The 16,810-nt window shown below is 39.5% G+C and overlaps 1 protein-coding gene across 3 annotated transcripts in view; it reads right to left on the bottom strand.

Moving 5' to 3' along the window:
* Positions 1-16,810, bottom strand: part of LOC138064122 (phospholipid phosphatase 1-like) — a 73,598-nt gene that overhangs the window by 1,990 nt on the left and 54,798 nt on the right. For all 3 annotated transcript variants that reach the window (XM_068925248.1, XM_068925249.1, XM_068925247.1), the window contains exon 5: positions 1,315-1,491. In XM_068925248.1, coding sequence (XP_068781349.1) covers positions 1,315-1,491 — 177 coding nt within the window. The remainder of the gene's footprint in view (positions 1-1,314; positions 1,492-16,810) is intronic.

The following is a 16,810-nucleotide window of genomic DNA, read 5'->3' as shown; positions in this document are numbered from 1 at the left end:
AATAAGCCCTTCTTTCACAGCAATGTTGCTGTGTCATCTCATCCCCTCCCACTTCAGACCTTGGAATTGCAGGACACAGTTTTAAGGAGACTGAAGAAGCCATATTCTATGCTGAGAGCTGATTAACCTGCATGTCCCTTCAGTTGCATTAGCTCAGTTTCAGCTTCTACTTAAATGCAGAATTCACTCAGCCCAACCTAGTGCTCTATTTCTAGTTGCTTCTCCAGTATGCTTTCACAGCACTTCTCTGTATCCATAGGTAAGACTCCAGATCTGACAAGTGTGGGGTTTTTTTTTTTGTTTTTTTAAAAGCCTTCCCTCAGCCTTCAACTCATCTCTTTGTTCACTGCAATGTCACTTTCCCCTCATTCTTGCACTACTGAACATCTCTTGTAGAAATCCTTTGAATTGCCAACATCCTTCATTACACTTCCCTTCCTAATGAAGCTGTCTGTTTCTTCAAGCCTTGCCATTTCTCATTCCCTGCAATCTTCCTGATGGGAATTGAGATTGCAGCAAAACAAAGAGGGGAAGTCTTGGATATGACCTCAATTCGTTCATGCCTCTGAACCAGAAGTCCTTCTTCCTTGATCTGTCACTTCCATAAGTCATCTATGGCACACACTGATGACAGCTTGCACAACCACTTAGCTGCCACTAAGTCAACCAGGCATGCAGCTCCAAGTTTAGTTGGCTTCCTGTTACTTAGCAGTACTGATGCATCCAAGAGGCTATCCTAAGAGTCATGCACTAATTACTGTGAACACCCTTTTGACACCCAAACAAAAAATTACACAAGAAATGGTGAAGGGTTTTAATTTCCCATCAGACTGATAGAAGAAATCCAACAGCTAAGACTACAGAAGCTGGCAGACACCTTCATGCTGTCCTTATCCTTAGCTTCTCTTGAGAGCTTATTGTGCCTTGCTTTCTTCACACACAGCTCTCCCTCGCTGTTATATCTGAGGTTTAGAATTTGGCTAGAAACAATTTGTTGGTACAGAGAGGCTACTCACCCAGGTGTTTCTGTAATTGGCCATTTCCATCTCAGTTATCTGAATTCAGCTCTGGGGCAGGGACAATTTCATGTTGTCCAACAGCATTTATCTCATCACTGGCCAGGTATCCTGCTGCAGTATGCACAGTACTACTGCTAAACCCAGTTCAAGGAGTTTTGTTTCCCCCTTCCCCCAGCCCCCACAATAATTTTCAAAGCTTTAGGAAGACAGGAATGCTTTCCTTTGAACAGAGCCTTTAAGTCTAAGGTATGTTTATAAAAAGCAACATTTCTGAAAAACTGAATGAATTACTTACAATGAGCACAGCTACCACTGCTCCCTGAATGAGTCCTGTCAAAACATCACTCCAGTGATGTTTGTAGTCAGAAACACGTGAAAGACCCACATAGATAGATGTGGCAACAAGACCAAATTGTAGAGTAGGACGTACAAGTCTTGCCCAGTCTCCTTTCATTCTGGCCTGAAGATAAAGCTAAGAAGAAAAATGATTATGAAATGCAGTAAATACAGATGCAGTTATGTAAAATTGTCTCACATCTGTTCAGATACAGTTGAAATTCATATTCAGAAACGTGATTACATCCACAAATGTTCTAACTGCTGTGTTCTTGCAAATTCAAAGTACTAAACAGTTAAACATGCTATGGCAGACTTTGATAGTCATTATTAGTCTTTAACTACTCAACACTATCATAGTGATCCACTATAGAAAAAACATACTGTATTCGTACCAGTATCACAAAGGACTATTTTTAGGATAAAAAATTTATGGCTTAAAGAGAATCCAGTGGAGATCAAACCACTGTTTTACCCCTCACCGATTACAGCTGAGTATCCTTCTGATACAAAGAATAGCTGGCAAATGTTTAAATGGACAGTCTTCCCAATATGGATACCCATCTTGCTCTAAAAGCTGGAAGCACATAAGCAGCTTGAGTAGAGTAAGAGTTCACATATACTATACATAGAGCTGGCAAGTTTTTAGCTTAATACTCATTTCCAGCCACCTTTAGCATTATCAACTTTAGCCCAGTATTTCAGCTGTAGTTGAAAAGTGTCGCAACTAACTTGTATACAATTATTAATAAGCTCTAGAGTCATGCTCCTCAGTTGTCATTGCTGTGTTTCAGTTTCAATGCAACAGTCTAGTCCCTGTCCTTTCCAGTTGCCTATTAATGTAACTTGAATAAGAAGGCAGTGATTCCATTTTACTACTCTAGTAAATGAGTGGATGTATGAAATTCCCATTCTTTTCTCTCTCCTCAGCCATTCCATAGCTGTATTCCATGTATATCTACGCTTTTGCTTCTGTTGACCCAAATTTATTCCACGACACCACAAAACAATTGTATTACCTTCCCATTTAATCTATTTAAGATGCTTTGTCTGCTGCGTTATTCTGTCTAGGACAGAGACCTCATTTCAGCTCTAAGAAGAGCTTTTCATAGTCTATCTGCAATACATCATTGAATTTATTCTGAAACTTAATTCAGTCACCAAAAAGGCAATACAGTTACCATATTTATGACCAAGAACAATACAGCTGTAAAGTATATTTCACACTTCAAGTATCTTTTCAGTACCATCTAGGAACTTCAGGTATAGTACAAGACCTTAGCTGACAGTCTTGCACTTTCGTAACAGCTAACTAAAACACAGGCTTCAGGCACTAAAACAAACATACTGGTAAATCCCTCCACTGCCAACTTCAAAGGCCATGGCTACCTTGAAGGAGCTTTACATTTACAGTGTCAACACATGCATAGAGCATGCACTGTACATGCAAAGGTGCTGCTTTTCAGAGTAAAACATCTGGGGAATGTTTAGTTGGTTTCTCAGAGTAACTTGCATCATAATTTTGGCATGCAGAATTTTCCCAGCTATAAATGGAGTGTCAAAGAGATCAACCCTATCCATAACTGGTTCCCTTTAATAGCAAGGTCAGGTTGAAATCAGACCCTGAAGAAGATACAACTAAGCCTGAACTGGAAAATAAAACTTCTCCTGTAAGTAGTGGGCACTCTGCCTATATTTAGGTCCTTAATGTCACCACTAGGGGAAAAAGGGAAAAATAATTTTTAAAGTGGCTAAACAGTATCTGTCATACTTTTAACTTCTGTTGGGAAAAAGGCCTTAAGTAAGTGCTCTTACATTGATACTACCTCTGGCTTTACAAACAGTAAGCCAGAACACTGATGGCATACGTGATGGACCAGAAGTGGGTCCTTGGAGCACATGGTGATAGTCTACCAATCAGCCAACTCTGATACTCACTATTCTTTCCCCTTTTCTGTACCTCTCACTACATTCTGCTAAGATAACTGAAAATATCTTGCTGTAATAAGGTTTTTCCATGTAAGCATTTTTTGTAGTTGGCAAAGACATTTTACAGTCATAATAAAAAGAAAAAGGGTTATGTAACTGCAGATAGGTAGGAAACTGGTTTTTTTTTTCCCCCCCCAGAAGGAGGGAGAAGATGAGGCAAACTTCACAAAAAGAAAGTTTTGAAGAATCTGATTCATAAGAACTTTTATTCTACATGCCAGCCAACAGTAGGCAATTAAAGGGAAAAAAAAAAAAAAAGAAAAAAGAAAAGAGTCTTTGAATCTCCCTTAAGCAGCATGTATTCAGGGCAAACTTCTGAATTTTTTTCTGCCTGACACAGCTCTAAACAAGAAACTCTAGTATCTACATGAAGATTTAATTCCTGCATTAAGAGAGTAATCTTTGTAGTCACAGCTAAGATTTGGAGCTGCTCTATGACCCGTAGAAGGCATGCTATAGTTAGCTATAGGCTTTAGTCAATCCTAGGTGCTTCTTGCAGACTTGCACAGCATCAACTACAACAACTCTGTAGTAAAGTCCTGAAGCCCTTCCTGCACCCTCTACCAGCAGAGGGATTTATATTGTTTCAAAAGTCTACAGAAGGGTCAGAAATCATACCACAGAAGTGTCCGTGTGACTGATCACTGCTGTATTTAGAGAAGTAGCAGCTGTTCCTCTAGTTACAATTATGTTTTCTGATATTGCTTGTTAGATTGAGAGTAATTTCTCTTAAGCCAACTACTGCAGTGGCAAATGCCATGTTATTTTTAAGCAGGTAACTTCAAAACTGACATTGGGGTGAGGGAGGAATAGGCCTGGGCCTATTAAAAGCATTTAGAGAACCTCTCCCTCTATATGGAGCATGCCTCTGGTTTTCAAGTCTAAGTGTCTTTTAAAAATGAGCAAAATCAAAGAACACGCATCAAGAGAGGAAACAGAACCAAATGCCTGCCTCCCCCTCCTGCTCCTCCTGAGACTCTTCACTAGAGAGGAATGAGCTTTCCAGCTAAAATTTAATCTGAGGCAGAACCACCTTTACAAAATTTCATCTGATAATACTACTGTAATGCCTGTTCTCAAGAGGATTCAGCATTTCACTTGTTGCTGACAAATATCTGTGAGGCTATCAAGTTTCCTTGAATACAGTAGAAGTGTCCAGAGCTGTTCTGGTAGTAACATCCTCCTATCAAAGACAGTTATTTCACCATACAATCTTTCCTGCCATCCTGTTGGAGAACTTCTTGGCTATTTTTCAATCCTTCAAATACAATCTATTTTTCTTCACTCCTCATCCCTTTTTTTTTTTTTTTTTAAGTGCTAAATAGATTCCATAGAAACTTCCTTGTAATAGCTGGTGAAAAAATGCTGGAAGTTATTTTATCCTAATGCTTACTCTATAATGAAAATATGTTCTCTACACCACACACATCCTGAGCACAAGTTTCTTCTTAATCTATGGTCTAGTAGTTCATTTCTAAAAATACACATAGGAATGAAGAGAAACTCACAGCCACTTTGTGGCTTCTAGCAAGAAGCCGCAGACATGAATGGAAGGGTCTCTGCAACTGCAGAATCATTTGCTACTCTTGAGAAAGTTTCTAGCATAATTTCAAGTATTTGCCCTTCCACCAGGGCAGAATAATATACATATGCACATGCCTGCCTGCCTACCCAATTTAAAAGCACAGTGTCTTCTATTTCCTAGACAGACTTTTAGGCGTGTAATCATGTGGCTTCACAAGAGTTTCCTAGCAGCTGCCGCCTCACATCCCTACCTTAAGGGCACAAAATTCTATCAAATCTGCCAGAAGCTACTCCACTAACCAGGGTCCTATTTTTAAAGTTTAGTTTTAATACTGAAAACTTCTAGGTCATGTTTCATTCAAAACCTTCTCAGGTTTTTCCCCCCCCCCCCCCAACCAAACCTCTACTACTTTAAAAGCCCTTAGTGCAAAAGATTTTGCCTATTAGGTTACAGGAAGTCCTCCTGCACTTCTAGTCCTCCAAGAAGTTAAAAAAAATAGAAATCCAAGGGGGATTTTTTTTTCTATTGTTCTATAGGAAGTTTTACCTTTAATACCTATTCATTTGCATTTATTCATTTAAAAATTGTTTTAACGGGATTTTAATCTTACCTTATACCTGAAGTCCTTGATAATTGCACTTCCTAAAGATTTCCTATTCTGCCTAATAAACGGAGGAACAATTTTCCCTGGGAGATGTAAGCATTTCTCCCACTAATTTTTTCCTCATCAATCCTAATATGTTCACAGCATCATGAAGCTAATAGCAAGCCAGAGAGAGGATACAGTTTTCATAGAGGAAAAGCTCCCAAATGACATGAGGAAATCTGACAGCACTTCTGAATTTATCTCAGTAAAAGAGATCAGAATCCAGGAGTAAGGTGCAAAAGATCAGTTCTCTTATGAGACAAGCCCTACTTTGAGAGAACATAGTAGTGATAAGAACTTTAAGAAAGAGCAAGTAAACAGGCTTGGCATTTAGCCTAGTCTAATTTTTGGGTTCACGAGATCTACCTGAGCGTAAGAAAAAAGCCCTACGGGATTTCTGGTGTGCTCTTTTGAAGAGCACAAGATTCTACTACACTTATAATTAGTATCTGGATCCATTATTGGCTACAGCTAGAAAAGCTTATACTTAAGAGCAAGTCAGTTGACCCAAAAAGTTGTAAGAGCCACAAACAGCAATCAGTGCTGCAGAAATCCACTGCAAGGATTTTTCCCAAACCAAGAAGCTCAGAAATAGTAAGGCATAAGTCACCTCCAGTGTGTGTACACATGTGTGTGGTTGGCTTGGGGAATTTGGGGTGGAGGGTGGGGTTAGGCAGTAGTGTGTCTTGATTGTTTTGTTGAATGAGGAGGAGTAGAAGAAAGAAGGTAAAGCACAGGAGGCAGCATTGCCTTTCAGAAGGCAGCATTGCCTTTCAGACAGAAAACACACACACAAAAACCATGAAACAAGAACACCAGTACACCCCCACAGCCTCACATTAGTACAGTAAAACATGGAGCAAAAGTCTCCAGGAGACCAGGGGATAAGAACAAAGATTGAGAATCCAGACACATTTGTAGGATATGGAAGTTCTATCTCTGTGGATATCCCAAGGACATGCTTACAGGACACAGTCCTCTTCCTCCTGAGACTATATGGTCTTCTATTAGGAAGCTGAGTACGTACACAGATGGCTAGAGAGACTATCCACTCTCCAACTCCAGCAGCTGCCGGATGCAAATAAGCATCACCTTTGTGGGGAGAGAGGACTCCAATAACCACAGTACTACAAACTTCTGAATTACAATATGGACTTTGCACATGAGCATCATGGATCTGAGCATTTTTTCAAGCAAGATCCTCTAAGAGGATGAAAAAGCTCAGAAACCATCACATTCACCCTGGGACTCCTGCATAATGCTTGAGGCAACAGAAAGCATTTAGAAGTAGGGATGACTGGCCATCTCCCTGAACCTGCTGAGCCCTGTTCCATTCTCAGTCTGTACTACTGGATTATCAGGTTGAGACACCCCTGCCCTGTTAGTACTAGGTAACAGAAGAGAGAAAGGCCCCCTTCACATCCTCCAGGCTTCTTTCTTTCCCAAAGGCAGCTTGCAAAACAGCCGCTCCCTTTTTACATGTACAGGAAACTTTATAATAAACAGATTCCTTTGTATAAAACCCATGAGCCACTTAGTTTAAGAAATGCAGGAAACCGAACAATTTTGAATTCCACTGTTTGTGCTAGCTGAAATACAAAGATTACAATTTTCAGAACAAAACAATGGCCAGCAGCCACAAGACTTGCTGAAAGATAGCATAACTGTCACACACACAACCTTGTTTATACCAGTATTACATAACGTAGAATACAACAGCTCGTTTTATACCTCTAGCACTGTATATATGAATAAACAGAGCTGTAGGCATGAACAAGACACTGCCTTGCAGACTAGAAATCAATGTGTAGCCTTTGTTTGATGAGAAGCTTTAAGTTAGTACGGGTAACGTCTATCCCACATCATTTTCAACACAGACTCACATCAGAACAGAAAGCTTTATTATTACGCGTTACTGCGCCATGGAAGTGTATGTAGCTGAATTCGTAACTCAGCCACTTGTGTAGATTCTGCAAGAAATACCATTTAAGAGTTAAGTTCTCAATCTCCCAGGTTTATTTTGCCTTTTAAATATGAGATCTCATTTTCTAAAAAGGAAAAAAAAAAATCATGTTTTTAAAAAAAAAAAAAATCTGTTTTGTCTGCAATATTATCTGCTCTTCAGATAAAAAAGCAACATTTCAGAATTAACTTTTCCTTCACTGGAAGGGGAAGAACATAGGTCTGCAGTTACTTTAAGACAGAGATATGTGGGCTGCTGTTGAAGGGGACAGAGTCTGTCCTTCTGACCCTCTAACCATGAATTCCTGTTGCCTCCCCTGTACCAACTCTGATGTTTGAATAGCCATATGGTGAGCTGGAAGAAGGAAATGGTACATTCAACAGGTGAAATCAATTTAAAAAGTTTGGACTAGGAAGAAAAGGCAGAATATTTACTAAGCTGGTCCCTTTAAGATAAAGGCCTGCTGCTGTCAAAAGGCAACTGAGGTCAGGCCAGAGCAGTCTCCTATGCAATTTCGGGGGGGGGTGGGGGGGAAGTCTTTTACGAGGTTAGTAGCCAAACTCTCAACTCAATAAAGTACAATGTATTCAGTATAGACATTTTCCACTGAATTAATATAACTTTTTGGTTTAATCCTTCAGCTTCAATAGGGCTGTACATTGCAGAAAATGGTTTGACATGATCTTACCAGTAAGTAGGATAAACAGTGACTTTTTATTCCACTGCAAATGTTAACAGTTGGCCATTTTCTGACAAGAGAAAAGCCTAAACGCATTCTTTCTAGCCAACAGAAATCAACTTTTCTGTTGCATCTATCAAGTTACAGAAATCTTCAAGAGAAGAATGTGAGCACTGCCAAGTACTCCTTTCTTCTCAGTCCTACAGGAACCAGTTCGCAAGAGTCTCATCACTACTGACCCCCAGCCATAATTCCTAAGCGCTCTGTGGAGAAGTAATTTTGCTTGGCTTGCTTACTATTAAGCAGTCTAAGTACTGATATTAAATGACTACTAGGAGAACATACAAGCAGGAGAAGCACAAGAGTCTCCATCCTTGAGCCTCACAGCATGACTAGTTATCCTGTATTTTTTCATCTGTGCTCCAAGTAACATGCTTGGTACTGCCCAAAGCTGCAGCCAAATAAAACATTTCCAGTAAGAAATCTCTTTTCATTAGCTTAAGACTCTGTAGTCCAGCTTTCAAGCAAGCAGGAATATATTAGGTTGTTGGTTTTTTTTTTTTTTTTTTTAAAAAAAACTCTAGCCAGTAATACTTGAGGAAGCATAGAAATACTACCATGCAAATGGACATACCTAAGGTGCTGTGCTCATATAGGCTCTTAGTTGGGTACCGTCTCACTCACCCTCCAGTTCCAACAGAAACAATTAAAATGAGAAATTTCAGGAGTAAAACTAGATTAGCAAAGTTAAGAGCATGAGTACTAAAAGACAGCCAAGGCCCTACTCTCCTTTATGCTTTAGCCTATGCTATGTCCTCTTTGCAAAGTGAGCAGGCTGTCAGCCCAGGTCACTGAAATACCAGCAGCCTCCCAATTCTTTTCTATAACTTCCCATTTCTTAGGGCACACAATATGTTCTTTCCCAATGAACTGTGGGACAGCTTCAGAGCAACTCCAGTTACATATTAGAGATTTGTCATCCCCTTTCACCCCAGGACTAAGCAACACAAGCACGTTGCAGTCCCCAGAATAGCACAGCAGCTTGGCTGGGTCTGTGCAGCACGGTTACTCACTCCAGGCTAGGCACGGTCAGTGAAGTGCTGAGGCCAACTACAGCAGAGATCTATTCCATTACAGCAATTTGATCCTCAGAGCTACACTCATTTCTGCCAATTGAAACAGTTGCAAAAGGGTCATTTGAGCTACTGAAGACAGAGGGCACATCAACATTTTAATTTACTATAGCTTTCACACAAGATAAAAAAAAAATATCCAGGCCTAAAATTATAAATAACTACAGAACCTCCCTCTCAGGAAGGGGTGCTGGTTTTATACAGTAAACATTGCTAGAAGTAGTATTCAGTTATGCTTGTCCTCCTATTCTCCAAAGCCAAGATAAAAATTGGTTTGTTGAGAACTGGTCAGCTGGTTAACTATGAAGGAAAAGCAGCAGCGCGGGGGGGGGAATAACTCTGGAATCCAGCATCTGTTATTAGGCCACAAGGTTCCCAGACACCACTGCTGCTCAATCGCCACGTGAAGCTCTGTTGTTGTCGTCAAAAGTGTCCCAACACAGAGATAACAGCTCAGTCTAGACCCAAACTGACCTGCCTAGTTCTGCCGGATGAATCTCCTAATACATTCTCCAGCGCAACTTCCTGGCCTAACAGTCCTGCAAGTGGGTTTTTCTAAGGGTTCAGTCATTTCATATACAAACAAGGGAGAAATTAAAAGAAACTAGAAATCTCACCAGAAGTAGGCCGAAAGGCCAGGCCTTAGTAAACTGTTCTAGCTAGACAATGACTTTGACAGGTATACAGTATCACAACATTCAGTTAAAAAAAGCAGCAGTGACCTCTGTGCAATGAGTGATAACAGTGATATGTACTACTGATTATTTAAATATCTAGTTTAAATAGGCAGATTATACAAGTGTGTAAATTAACATTTTCTAAAGCCACTCAAATGCCTATTTCTTTTACTGCACAATTTTTAGAACTTGTTTGATAAGTGTTTTATAGAACAGTTAGTTCACTCCTCTGTAAAGTAAGAGGAATACATTTTCTCAGTTGTAGGTGCTGCAGTTTGATTTGCATTAGGCACTTTCTTCATTTCTGCTCTAATGCCAGATATTCACATATAGCAAGCTACACAAGACCATTTGAAGTAAAGATTTTATATATGTGAACAGACTGAAAAATACAAAACAATAACTAAATACAGATTCATTATAATCTTTCTATAAAGGACTTCTGAGCAGGGACTAGCAGAATATATTTTAAAGGAAGCTCCTATTACCAAAGCATGTAAGTTGATATGGTATCAGAGACTTCTTCCTTTTATTTGGATGACACCTTTTAAGCCAAACTACTGCATGTATGAAACGTGAACACTGCTCACTCAAGGAAACTAGGAGGGATAATATTAAGTAACTGTAAATGCTAGGGAGCAAAGGATATTTTTGTCCTCCTAGAAGACAGAAGTCCAAATCACATGCCAAGTAAATATTTCCATTCCTGAAGAAATTACAGTTTAGTTCCACTCTTCCATCCTGTCCCACAAGCCAAAAGACAAACTAAGGAGAAATGCTCCAAATTCCCAGATATGCTTGCATTAAGACTATTCATTTTGAATAGCTCATGTGGCATGACAGTCGTCTTCCACATTTCTCTTCCTACATGTAAAATTTGTATTTTAAAACTCTATCTTAAAACTTTCAGCTCCTATCCCTCCTTCTGCAGTGTTCAGATTGCTGCGTTTTTCAGCCAGCAGCCCTTCTGCTCTTAATTTGCCATTGATCTATTAAGCAGAATCCCCTGCATATGCATTTCACTTCTCCTAAATAGGTTCCTGAAGCAAGAAAATTAGAAAAGAATGCCCAGTTAAAAGCCTTGCTTCCAGCTTAGTGAAGCCTCCAAAACATGAGGACACTGAAGTCACAACATCTTAGAGAGACACTTGGGGGGGGGGGGGGGTGGAAAAAGACCAAAAGGAAAGCGGCAGCTACCGCTTAGGCAGTTTTGGCCAACTTCTCATTAAACACAGACTGAGACGCATGGTATTTCCATGTACCCAGGCCTCACTGTGTAATGGGATATTCACAGCATAAGCTTATGTTTAGTAGCTTTTTTCCCTCCCCATTCAAATCCTCTCGATACCAGTGGAGCCATGTAGTTCATTAAGTCAGAACTGATACCATCGTCTCCACTGAGAGACTTGGGGAATTTCTCCTGTCACTAAAGGAGTAAGCAGTGCTTCCCACAAAGTACTTCTGCACGCTTACAACCCCAGCAGAAGTCACCACTGTCAATATGTAATATGTTTCATGCCAGTCCCTGAACTTGCTTCAAATTTGATCCCCTGCTAGCCTCTTGCACTTAACCTTTCCTTGGTAGGGATCGTGCAGATTATTGTACTAGAGAAGTCTCCAAAGCTCGCTCATTTATTGTCAAGAATTATAATTAATCAAGATTATTATTTATTATAGAAAAATTCATAAGGAAATCCCATTTGATGAGGGGAAAAAGACAAAGACATCTTACATAAGACTTCAACTCAGGCTGCAGCAGCCTTTTGAGTTCTGTCAATATGCAAAAATTTATTACCACCACCCACCCAAACCCCCTCCCCACCATGGGTTTTCACCCCTCAGAGATAAGGGAAGCAAAGTGTAAAGCTCAGTTGATGAAATCAAGACTAAACACTCCCTTTTTTTTTTGTACCAGTCTACTGCCGCTAGAAGAAAAACTTCCTCCTTAATTCAACTCTTGTTCAAAACAGACATCCCACTAAGTGGGAAGTTTCACACCCTGAAGGAGTATTACTCCACAGACATTACTGTAGCAGTTACCCACTGGTCACAAATCAAAGCATCTAAAATATTTAAGCACACCAGCGAGTCACTTGATTTTTAACCCATCACTTGCAGATGCAACTGTCTTGGTTCATTCATTAATATATTAAATTTGACATAGTATGAATATCTGTCATTGGCATCAGACTACGTCATTTTGTATCTTTGCCACATATTCTTCTCTTTGGCTTGTTCCCCGTATGCAAAGAATATACCTTTCCAATGATGCAATTTCATTTATAATTATAGGGCTATATATGCATGTAATCATTTCACTTTTTTAGTCAAATCTTCAACTGAAAGACAGCAAAAAAAGTACCTGCAAGTTAGGCAACAGCTTTTAAAAAGTAGGATTCCAAGATGCTGTGTTATCAGGGATGCTGGTGTGCTCAGCTTGGTCCTTGAATAAGGCACTCTAGGCCACTTCATGTTTGCTTATTTGAAAACAAATATGACTTTTGGTTAAACCTCAAGTGTTAAGCCTTTAAGCCTCAACATACACAGTTAAGATAGGTGGGATTTCCAGAATGAACTGATACTTTGGCATTTCACTTCTACCATTTGATTAGCATGCTAAATGGAACAAATGTGTGGCTCCCTGGCAGCTTCACAAGTCTTCAATACGTTTGGTTTCAGGAGGGGGGGGAAAAAAAAAAAAGGCACCAAGACTAGCAAGAATCAAAGACGTGACTTCCATAAGCAGCACACAACTTGACCTTCAATTCAGTTTACTGATAAAGCTATACCTGTTTCTGAACAACGTTTTAAGCTTGTGTAATCACAAGGTCAGCCACTCCTGCTACAGGATAGGAGGCAGTTTTCAGTTTGTTCAAGAGCTGCCAACCCTGGGGCCCCTTTTTCTAATACACGTGAGAAAGATAGAATACTGGAAAACCAAGGACACATTCACTTCTTGCTGCAATTTTATTTTGTTTGACTGCTATATTCAATATATACTTGCTTATCTTCCCTTCGTCTCCTTTTTGGTATCAATTATAAGACCTGAGCCTTTAAGCTTTTTTTTTTTGTTTTATTTTTAATCATTCTTTTTCTTCCCACCTCAGAGAGAATAAATTACAACTCATACTTGACAAACTGTCCGTTCAAGCATTTCTGCTATCATCAACTTGTATCAGGTAATAAATAATCTGAAGCTTGCTTTATATAATTGCTCAAGCACACAACAAAGTGTAACTGTACTTTAACCTCTGTTTGCAATTCAGCAACTCTGCTTTAAGTAACTGAAGCTGCAGAAGTACTTCTCAGTACTTTGCCCAGTATTTTACAAGGTGGCTTGATTTAAGCCACATATTTCAAGATGCTGCCACTTCATGGTTGCAGTTTTTGTGCTGTCTGTGGCAGAGATCATTTGCCCCTTTCAAATACTCAAAGTGTTCCTTCATTTTGGAAATGCATAGCCTGATAAGGCAATGTGTTGACCAAGCAATATTTAAACAGTTGTTTCTGCAGCATCCACTAGTTCATCTTTCCCAACACATGGCAACATTCCTCTAGTCCTTAGGAAGCCAGCACTGTGTGTCTGGTTATGATTAACAGTGCACATGAGCAATGCCACATGTGAAAGACTGTCCTGCTCATGACTCAGACTGCAGCTGGAGTAAGTGTGCAAACAGCAGATGAAGCCAGCCTGAGAGTTCAGTTAAAGAACAGATTATCAAATGCAGCAGGTTCGGTTTAGAGCCAGTGGCAGCACTCTGCCTTGCCACGTGGGCAAAGGGGAGGGCTAGAAAGTGATTTTCTTCACCTTCCTGTAGCAGCTGTATGCTTGAGGATGTCTTTTTTTTTTAAATAAAAAGGCCAAGTTCAATGCAAAGGTTGGTATGAAGCAATGCTGTGCTACATAGCAAGAAAAAACATCCTACACAGGAGTTGCTACCCTTCTTCAGATGTCCTCCAGCAATTTCTGCCGGAATAAACTTATTATGGAAGAGTACAGAATGGAAAGTAGAAGTCTAATCTCCTCAAAGCCTCTTATTGTATTGGGCCACAGCTCAGCAAAAGACAAGACAAGAAATTCAGGTGGAGAAAGAGGGAGTATGCCTTCTCCTCTGGTCAGTCTGGCTGCTCATCGTCAAGTTTTGTCAGACAAAAAGTGTTTTCTACCATGCCTGAATGATAAACTGATCTCCAATAAACCACTTACTGTTTAGCATGTGTTAAAAGAGCCAAAGACTTTCATATCCTTGACTTCAGCTACCTTAGGCTGTAAGTCATGTTATCTTGCAGTTGCTACAGTCCTAAGTAGACACAAGGACAGTTTCTATAACAGTATGCAAAGCCACAGCAAGTTTGATTACACTGCTGAACCAGGACCGACACTAGCTCTGGACTTAGCAGCATTACAAGTAGCAGAGGATGGATTTCAGGCCCCCATCCCACCTCTCCCACATGCAGAAGGTTGCAAAGGGTGAAGCACACACACAAAAATCCTATAGGTAAGACATATGTATCTTAACTTCACTGCATATATCTTAACTCCACATTTTTTTACATTGTGCTTCATAAAAGAGTTTTATTACATAAGCGGTTTTCAAGCATGAAATTTTAGAATTTGCAGGTTTCTGACATTACTATCCTCCACAAACTTGGGAGGAGGGAAAAATCCATGCTTATTAGCTTACAGGGATGGTGGGAAGTTCACCTAAATTTTCAATAATTAAAAGAAAAGAGAATCAGATGTTGAGATCTATTTTGACAAAGATGCATACTTTCTGCAACCTTAGAGTCTTCCTAATGCACTTTTTAAACATATGACCCCATAACACTTGTACTATAATGTTAGTTCTGCAAGTTTGGAAAGATTAAGGAAGTGTTTATTTTCACTGATATCCTAATATTACATTCAGGAACTCTCTAGACAAGCTCCTTGCATGGATTCCAAACATGGATTCCACAGGCAACAACAGAAGAGATTATTCAAGCCACATGAAAAAATTACTATCTTTAAATAAAAGAAATCCCTTGACCCTCTCAAAGACTGCATTTTTTCAATATCCTAGTAGGCTAAACAAATGAGGGCTGAAGACCAAGGTGTTCAGCATAGCTTCCATTATAGGACATTCACACTGAAACTAAAGGTAATCTCAGTATTATAGCAAGTAATTGGAGGGCAAGGGGGAAGGATATGAGTTAACAAAGGCAAGGCCTGAAGAGAGGAGAACTCCCTTCTCTAAATCTGTACCTGCTGAGAAGCCCTCCTGGCCACAACCACCTCCCCAGGCCACCAAAGCTGCAGGCAGGATCTCTTGTTACATATACGTGTGACAGAGATAAAAGTTCCAGCAACTTTTCCAACTCCTCCTCTGGGCCCATCAACACTGCCCTGGTAAACTGATATTCAAATCCCCGCCAAGTGGCTCTAATCCAGGCAGTATAAAGTATAGTCATACACCTAATAGGTTTTCTTTTATCTCCAGTTTTGTAATTCTGAGGTGGCTGTATCACATTCTTCCATTGCTCAAAACTATGCACAGATAAGCTAGAGTAGAAAGATATGATTAACCAGAATGGTGCAGATCAGTATCAAGTTGCTACATAATAGTAGCTGCTTCATAGTACTGTGGAAATACCGATTTTGATCCATGAGACCTAACTCCAAAACAAAAAATAAGGCGACCTATAAAGCTTTGGAGACTGTCACTCATAATAAGCAAGTCAGTCAAGACTTTTTTTTTTTTTTTTTAAATACTACATCTGACAACTGAGGGAATTGGTATTATGTTATTGTTAAAAACAAAGCTATAATACTATTACCAACCTTACAGCTTTAGAGTAGATAAGGACGACTAGTTCCTCTCTCCTCACTTACCTCTCAAACAGATATAGCTATAAACAATTTGGGTCCATCACTGCAGTTTACTAAGTCCTGAGCTTTTTGAAGAGCTCAGCTTTTCTGGACAAAAAAGAAAACAAACCCCAAAACAAGACCACCACTACAAAACCCATCAAGTTCAAAAGTTTATGTCATCCTGAAAAGTACATCCTCATTTCTTTACTCAAAATTATTATTATTTTTAATCTGTCTGCTGTGGATGTTACGCTACCGCCAAAAGAGAAATAAGGTGAAAAACGCAGTCAAGATAGAAGCATGAATTCAATATGAACTCTGAAGACTCTGATATTTATCTATCAGGTTAGCAAATTACATCAAGGATGAGAGCTTAATTTCACAACTACATAACAACAAAACTGCAGAACAAAACTGTTGAACAAAACTGTTTAATACTTTTTGTATTATATATTAGCAGGGAGAGAACAAGCAAAATCAATTCTGCAGTGTTAAAAAGCTTATTCTTGGAGTGGAGATAATTGGCCCTAGATGACTTGTAACAATTCAGACTGCCTAAATTAGATCCTGATACATTTTACTCAAATCCTCATATATACTGATCACTGGTGAAATGATGTTGTCACTCATATTTACTTCTACAGACCAATTCCCCTCCCCACCCTAAGATGGGAGGCAATTAAGAGCAGTTTAAAATTAAAACTGATCTGCCATTTCGTTCTTACAGGCCCACCCGTGTTGGGATAGGGTTTAAATTTAGTTTCTTTATAGGCTTTGTGTGTTTCATTAAGTCATACGTATCTTATTACACATTTTTTTATATAGCTTGCAGTGCTTTCAATATTAACCAAACTTGAGTAGCAGCATATTTTGCAAACCCACTGTCACCAGGTTCAATTGAGACAAGACACAGAAGCCAACTACCATATTAAATATTTTTAGGCGTACTGAACAAATTCCACCACTTCTCTCCTCACCCCAGTTATCAGTGC

The sequence above is a fragment of the Struthio camelus genome, chromosome W (assembly GCF_040807025.1).
Source record: "Struthio camelus isolate bStrCam1 chromosome W, bStrCam1.hap1, whole genome shotgun sequence".
NCBI classification, from domain to species: Eukaryota; Metazoa; Chordata; class Aves; order Struthioniformes; family Struthionidae; genus Struthio; species Struthio camelus.
This window is presented reverse-complemented; position numbering and strand designations above follow the sequence as displayed.